The sequence below is a fragment of the Sphaeroforma arctica genome (genome assembly GCF_001186125.1).
Source record: "Sphaeroforma arctica JP610 unplaced genomic scaffold supercont1.2099, whole genome shotgun sequence".
Classification (NCBI taxonomy): Eukaryota; class Ichthyosporea; order Ichthyophonida; genus Sphaeroforma; species Sphaeroforma arctica.
This window is the reverse complement of record NW_014038459.1, coordinates 1-7406: the sequence shown is the minus strand read 5'-3', so window position 1 is coordinate 7406 and position 7406 is coordinate 1. Positions and strand designations below refer to the sequence as shown.

The 7406-nt window shown below is 51.4% G+C and overlaps 6 protein-coding genes across 6 annotated transcripts; 3 read left to right on the top strand and 3 right to left on the bottom strand.

Annotated features, from left to right (window-relative positions):
- Window positions 1-207: 207 nt before the first annotated feature.
- On the bottom strand, window positions 208-1967 carry SARC_12146 (hypothetical protein; the record flags this gene model as incomplete). The annotated part of the gene is made up of 2 exons (XM_014293758.1): window positions 208-254; window positions 308-1967. The coding sequence occupies 2 exons, from the start codon at window positions 1965-1967 to the stop codon at window positions 208-210; spliced, it is 1707 nt and encodes a 568-aa protein (XP_014149233.1).
- A 326-nt stretch (window positions 1968-2293) lies between these two features.
- SARC_12145 (hypothetical protein) lies at window positions 2294-2770 on the top strand (the record flags this gene model as incomplete). Its single annotated transcript, XM_014293757.1, has 1 exon — window positions 2294-2770. The coding sequence occupies one exon, from the start codon at window positions 2294-2296 to the stop codon at window positions 2768-2770; it is 477 nt and encodes a 158-aa protein (XP_014149232.1).
- A 112-nt stretch (window positions 2771-2882) lies between these two features.
- SARC_12144 (hypothetical protein) lies at window positions 2883-3155 on the top strand (the record flags this gene model as incomplete). Its single annotated transcript, XM_014293756.1, has 1 exon — window positions 2883-3155. The coding sequence occupies one exon, from the start codon at window positions 2883-2885 to the stop codon at window positions 3153-3155; it is 273 nt and encodes a 90-aa protein (XP_014149231.1).
- A 180-nt stretch (window positions 3156-3335) lies between these two features.
- On the bottom strand, window positions 3336-4436 carry SARC_12143 (hypothetical protein; the record flags this gene model as incomplete). The annotated part of the gene is made up of 1 exon (XM_014293755.1): window positions 3336-4436. The coding sequence occupies one exon, from the start codon at window positions 4434-4436 to the stop codon at window positions 3336-3338; it is 1101 nt and encodes a 366-aa protein (XP_014149230.1).
- Window positions 4437-4679: 243 nt separating this feature from the next.
- Window positions 4680-6419, bottom strand: SARC_12142 (hypothetical protein; the record flags this gene model as incomplete). The annotated part of the gene is made up of 1 exon (XM_014293754.1): window positions 4680-6419. The coding sequence occupies one exon, from the start codon at window positions 6417-6419 to the stop codon at window positions 4680-4682; it is 1740 nt and encodes a 579-aa protein (XP_014149229.1).
- Window positions 6420-6808: 389 nt separating this feature from the next.
- Window positions 6809-7321, top strand: SARC_12141 (hypothetical protein; the record flags this gene model as incomplete). The annotated part of the gene is made up of 1 exon (XM_014293753.1): window positions 6809-7321. The coding sequence occupies one exon, from the start codon at window positions 6809-6811 to the stop codon at window positions 7319-7321; it is 513 nt and encodes a 170-aa protein (XP_014149228.1).
- Between the last annotated feature and the right edge of the window lie 85 nt (window positions 7322-7406).

Genomic DNA, 7406 nt, shown 5'->3' with positions numbered 1-7406 from the left:
AAAACCCTAAAAAAACCCGGCGGGCCTTCATTTTTGTCCGAACCATGTCGAAATATTTTGTTTTAGGGTTTATGTTGTGGAAAGTTTGTGTGTCGTGTAAGAATGAAACTAAATTGCACAAACAGATTTGTAATATATACATTCTCGGAGACAAAAAAATATATACATTCTCGGAGACAAAAATATATATATTCAAAATAATGTGGTTCACCAGTCAACCCCGTCTCGTCGAAGCAAAATTTTACGTCGAACGTCTTTTTTTGATAGAAAAAGGTATTTTTATATTGCTGATGTGCGTGCAAATTACCTAACCCCAAGGCCCGGAGCCGCCCGTCGCGCATCAGCACATTGGCGACGTGGAAGTGGCGAAAGTAGACGGCCATGTCCAGCGACCGGTTGGTGTCGGAGGTGGGTTCGTACTCGGTGTTGGCCAGTAACAATTTTACACAGTGCAACAAGCCCGAGCCGCTGCAGAGTTCTAGTGCATTGTCATACGAGGTCTGGTCAATGCGCAGATCCGTGACCAAAATTTCGACCACATCCGAGCTGCGTTTGGCGATGGCGGCGACCAGGACCTTGGACTCGTGCGCAAAGGGATCAATCTCAGGGACTCCGAGCAGCATGCGCACAATGCATACATTGTCGTTCATAACGGCAACGACGAGAGCCCGATTCTCAAACACAGTAGGGTCGATGCGTGGATCCGAAAGGAGCAGGCGCACGGTGTTGGGGTTTCCGGCACTGCAGGCCTGTACAAGAACGGTGGTCATGTCACGGGTCCTGGTGTGGCCACCCAGATAAGCTCCGTTAACTGGAATCGACGGGTCGACGCGGGTATCGGTGAGCAGTTTGCGCACGACAGTCACTGAGTTGCCACAGATGGCGTTCTGCAGGGCCGCATTGTCACAGGCAGCCGGATTAACAAGCGGGTCGACCAACAGCATGCGAACGACCGGTAACTGGCCGGTCCGGGCGGCCTCGCACAGGGCACGGGTCACGTACGAGTCGGATTCCGCAAGTCTGGCTCGCACACCGGAGTGGGTCATGAGGATGCGCACCACAGACATGTTGCCGTGACGACAGGCCATGATCAGCGGTAGACAGCGGAAGGCCGTGGGGTCTATGCGGTGGTCGGCACACATGGTGTGGACAACTGCCGTGTGGCCGTGGATGGCGGCCTGGACGAGAGCATCCGAGTTGCGGGGCGACCTCTGGAAGGTGGGTGAATGGAGGATGTGGCGCACCGTACACAGGTAGTTTCGGGCCGCGGCGACGGTGAGTAGGGTGCACAACAGCTCGCTGGACTTGTAGGGGAAGCGGCGTAGCTGGGAAATGTCCGAGAAGCGGTTGCGCAAAATAAGCTGAGTAACGATGGTGTCGGCAACGTCGGGATTGTGCTGGGCGGTAAATAGCAACATGACGGTGTTGCGGGCATCGGAGGTGTCAAAGAGTCGGTCCATATCGGCGTGGGTGAGTTGGGTCTTACAGACAATTCGGACCTCGGAGCTGCTGTACAGCTCACGCATGGCGAGCCGTGCGAGGGCGCGGCGGGCGTTACTAGTGACTGTATACGTTTGGCTTCTGGTAGTGCTATGAGACGACGACAGGGCACCAGAGGTTTTAGCCACAAGGACCTCCGGAGCAGGAGTGTCTTCGTTGGCCGTAGTATCGGGTTCCGTGGGAGATTCGGAGCTGGAATCTGACTCCATATCGTATTCGGGCTCATACTCGAACTCGAAAACGGGGATTGGAGGTGGCAATTGGAGGTTTGTGGTTGCAACCGCATTGACGGCCTCGTGTGAAGTTATAGTATCGTCAACTTTACGGTCGATATCGCTATCCGTCGCAGTTACCGGAGCCGTGGGGGTGCGGTACGGGAATCCCCGGTTGCGGTCGCGACGTCGTTTACGCGATCCACTCGGTGGAGACAAAAGTCGACGGACATAGGTAGTGAGTCGAGAAAACATTTTATTTCCCTTCTGTAGTCGCGATTCGGAAGAAAAAGAAAATGAATGATTTGGGTGGACTAGTTCGATTTTTATATACCTCAAAACAAGAGGATTTTTTTTTTGGCGGAAATCGTTTTGACACAAATGCACGCGACATATATTGGAAAAAGGTGAATTCACCATTTTACATTTATTATTTTGGAAAAAGGTGATTCGCTTATACACGTGTTGACATATTTTGGAAAAAGGTGAAATTGACGTTCAAACACGCACCGCAAATGTTTTTAGCCTAAAAAAAATTGGTTAAGCTGAACAATCAGCTCATTGCGTTATCAGACTGAACAATGGGTATACTTGCACACGTGACACGGTTTGCGGCGTTGACGGTGGTCGCGCCCCATGTCGAAGACGTCGCGGAGTTTCTCGTGGACCTAGTCAACAGAGTTGTGGACGAAAAGGTGGATGTCGATATACTCATGACCAGCGCCGAATCGCTGGCGGGGATTTGGGAGATGGATCGAGTGCGAGCACGCGAAGAAGACGAAGGTCTGCCCGTAGACGCAATGTTGGCCGGGGCCACGTTTGCGATGGAAGACAAGTACAAGCACGTCTTTGATCAAGACGAAATGGGAGTGCACGTCTACAACGACGAGTGTTGGATAATCATTGCGGCCACAAACAGTATGCGCAACTGGGTCAGCAACTTTAACACTTCCGTGTCCGAGTATTTATACGACGACACAGTCGTTGGCAGCGCACACGGGGGCTTCGTGGCCGCGTACAACGCATTTTTTTGCGAGCGGGATGCATCACATAGTTGACAGTAAGTGCGGTTACGGTACAACATCGCACATCCGGTTTATCGGACACAGTCGCGGATCTGCAGTGGCAACGCTGCTGGCAACGGCCTACCACGCGCATCGCAACACCACTATGTACGTCGACGTTAGCCTAATAACCTTTGGGGCCCCACGAGTCTTGGAGCTAGACACATCCGACAAGTTCCACGGGCGGTTCTCACAGATCCGCATTATGCACAACGGCGACTACGTGACGTCAGTACCTTCTAGTACGCGGTTCCGACACGTTGGTCGTGTCGTGTGTCTAGAGTGTAGTGAGAGCGAGCGGGACAGCTCAACGACGGGACATGTGTTGAACCACCGGATGCGGACGTATCGACGATCGCTGTTTGCCCGATTTTCCTGAACCGTCAATAAAAATTATCGGAAGTCTGAATAATCAGAGCCTATTCTCGATTTGAAAACAAGACGTTTATTTTTTTGAACTTTGAAATTTATTTTGGAAAAAGGTGAAAGTGACGAACACACACACAACGGCCCAGTGTACGCTGTGTGGTTTTCATAAACTCCAATACAAAAAAAAAGTTCAGTCTTTTTTCACCCGCTTGCGGGCCGGAGCCAACATTGCTAGCTCAATGAGTTGTGCTTGTGATGATGCTAGTTTCTGACTCAAGTCTAGACGTGCATCCTCTGCAACCTTACGTGCGTCCTCTGAAGTACGTAAGGTCGAACGCAGACTTTCGATTTCACGTGCAGCCATGTCAGCTAGCTGACTTGTGTACTTGACCTCCGTAGCTCGTGTCTTTTCGTGCAACTTGTTGTCCGTGATAATACCATCTTTAATTCTTTCCAACTCGGCCGCCAATCGTTGCTCCTCTACGAGGCTACCAGCCGAGACTTGGCGACAAGTAAGGACAACCTCATCTAGTAGAGACTTTGCCATAGAGGCAGGTACAGAAAAAATTTCGCGGTGTTTGTTCATAGGGAATCTTGTTGCCGCCGAGTGACTACTGATAAGAGAAGAGACTGCCCGCTCCGCTGTACCAGTCAGGTGTGACGCAATGTACACGGCATACTTGAGATCCGCATCCTTGAACGAGATACTATGCTCGCCCATTCGGCGGTGGATGTTGTCGGACTTCCCGTATTTATAGACATCGTCGTCACCAGAACAGCTCGCTGGTAGTGTCACACACAGGTGCCTAAGGTCCTGTACCTTGCCAATGTATATCATGTAGATACCACTATCAATGGTTGATATACCTCTGGACCCCAGAGTCACCTGAAGTACGGGCTTGACGAGATCCTGGATTTTCGCCACATCACTTGTTGAGTAGGCAGCGACAATGTTCATAATCCACTGGATATATGTGGTCTGACGTCCACGTTTGGAGGAAAATAGATACATCATTAACCCAATTGTATCAAGGTACACGGCCCAGGTGTTCTTGGATTTGATTTTCACCCGGTGTTCATTCGGAATTGTATTGTAGACTGTCTGTGGACTTGCAACGCCGACTAAATCTGCGATACCCCTGGCACTAAAGAATGTACCCTCCACTGTCCGATCACCGACAACATGGATTGATGAAAGTCCAGTATCACCATTTGCCTCCGTGTCAATCTGTGCGGGACAGTTCTCGACGATGCGCCAGTCGCATGTTGTGGCATTAGTAGTGGGTGCCATCGTATACTATTTGTAATCCCGAAAATAATGTTTGTAATCCCGAAAGTTGATTTCGACTTTTCCCCATAAACCATAGGGGGTGTATGGTGAAACCATAGGGGGTGTATGGTGAAACCATAGGGGGTGTATGGTGAAACCATAGGGGGTGTATGGTGAAACCATAGGGGGTGTATGGTGAAACCATAGGGGTGGTATGGTGGGAACTACGTTTGGGTTTTTGGGTTACATATTTTAATAATAATTTTAAAACGTCCGTTTTGACAACTCCACGCCCGCTAGCGGCACAATCACTTCCTTGGACGTCACGGTCACCAACATCGTCTTGCCGGTAATCTTGCGGATCTCCGACATGGTCGTCTGTGTGACCATGCGGGTGAGTTTGTCGATTGCCGACACCACAACCGGTTCGGGCTCGTGCTCAAGACACAGGTCCAACATCAACTGAGCCCCCAGGTCCGTGTACTGCAGGATGCATGTGTACAGACACGCCGCGACTACCATGCGCTCGTCGTGTGTGCGTAGCAAGCGTACATAGGCCGTCTCGCTCATGAACCCACACAAATACCGGACGGTGTTATCCCTAGATATACGGCTCTGGAACGCCAGCAGGGCCGGTAGGTCCAGATCGCGGATTTGTACCAGATACGTCATGAGATCGTCCACGGTATTCGAGTAGTACAGGTCCCCAACCTTTTCGGCCGTGGTACCAAAGTCGTTCTCGCACCGGTGTCCATTATCGGTGTTGGTGGTTGTCGTTGCATCGGGGTTAACCCCTGGAATGTCCTCGGCACCGAGCGTAACGCGCTCGCCGCCGGCTCGCAGGTACTGTGTGTAGTGTGGGTTGTGTACGAACCCACTAGTGATGCGTTTACCCGTCATGTACGAGAACAGGGTGCGGCAATTCGGCATTGTACACCACATCTGGTCACACCCCCAGGTTTTGCTGACGCGTGCGCCGCACTTGGGGTTCGGACACGCCGTGGTTGTGTCACGCAGGTGTTTCTCGGTGGCCAGCCGGTCTGGGTCACAAGTGTGGTCCTTCACGGCAAGCGCTGCCAGCCGGGTTAGCGAAGAGGAATCCGGGTGAACACTGTCAATAAGCATAGCATTAGCTATCTGGGTCAGTTTTAGGGGTTGGGTACACGCACGGCAGTACACCTTGGTGCACTGGAAGCACAAACCTGTAGGGTACGACAGGTATCCCGGACACTCGGGGGTGAGGCACGCAATCTGCACACGGCTAGAGGCGCCCTCTCGACCAGTATCGTCAGCTGGCTCTCGTGTTGCTGTGATCTCTCGGAGAAACTGGGTGACTATAGCGGTCGCGGTTTTGGCGGGCACGGCACCATAGATGAACACCCCAGAGTCCGACCACGCGCCCGGCAGGACAGTGGGGTCTATAAGAGCTAGGTATTTGTTCTTGCTGTTCTTGTAGTTGGCACGGAACGACGATGGTTTTTTCTTAGCGATGCCGTGGGCCTTGTGGACCCTAGAGCCCGGCCTTGCCAATCGTCTGCGACTGGACACTAGGGTGGTAGCAGCAGAGGTGTCGGTGACGTGAGAGTAAGAGTTCTGGTCGTGTTCGATAAGAAGACTGCCACTCGATGCGTTCGTCTTGTCTGAGCGGCAAAGTATGACATTCGCCTGGGCGTCGCGTATGGACCGTTTGATCAGAGCAACCGTCTCCCGTATAACGGGGTCGGAGCGGCGTTCCTCGTCCTGGGCAAGCAGGTACCGGGCACTCCAACTTTCATACAGACCCCGGACTATTTTGGGGAGTTTTTGCAGGGTCGAGAGTGTGTAGAGGCCGTCGCAGTTCATGCACATGGGTCCGGGTTTGGTGGACGACGCGGCATTGCGCTCCATACAAACAGTGCACTCGTACATGGCGCAAAAGGGGCACTCGACAAGGATGGTGGCGGGTGGCAGGTCAGCGCTGTCGACACAGCAGATGGAGCATTCGGGATCTTCCAAGGGCGACATTTTTTCTTCTATAATATGTGAGAGGTGTATAAACTCGAAAATTTTAAAAGAGAAAAGATAAGTCCAAATGGACTCTCTTATATACTGCAAATTTTGGATTTTTTGAGACATAGGGTATATACATACGGGGGTCGATACGGACACCCAAAGTCCAAATTTTATAATTTTTTGAGACATAGGGTATATACATACGGGGGTCGATACGGACACCCAAAGTCCTAAAACTAAAAATTGTGTTGGTTGATAGGACAATCCTGATTCGTGAACCTCGTGGTGCTGGGATTTTAGATATATTTTTACGCATACACGCGTATATAACGACGACATCGTGTACAGAAAAGCCCACAGTCCAATTTCGTTCCTAAAATATTATCATCTAATTTACTAATATGCCCGAACTTAACGGGGTGCCCGACAGCACAACACCTGATGAATATGTATGGGACACTGAAGTCATGATGGCAGAAATAGCCGCATTGCGCATACGGGCGGAGGCCGCCGATGCCGTGTTTGCAACCAGACGCATACAAGAAAGCGCAGCCGGTGCAGCCGCGCAAGCCGCGGCTATTGCGGATGCGACTTTGATAGTGAGGAGTCGGAGGGGGATGGTGGCGGCCGACACGCAGACTGTGCAACGCCTGCCTGAGATTGAGGATCCAGAATTGACGGTCTGTGCCGTGTGTCTTGACGACGAAAATATGGACACCACACGGCTACGCCTCCCGTGTGGCCATCTGTTTCACCCGGGGTGTGTGAAACAGTGGTTCACAGTCTCGAACTCGTGTCCGTTGTGCAAGACGTGCTTGCCGGCGGCGGCGGTGCTGCCGACGCCGGTAGTGGATGAAAATAACTTACAGATTGACCTCATTCCGACCGGGATTGATAACTGGTACTTGCTTTGAAAATAAATATATTGAAAATTTCACATCGACTTCCTCCATTTATAATTTTATTTTTATTTTACTCCTATATGACCTGTGCAGTGAG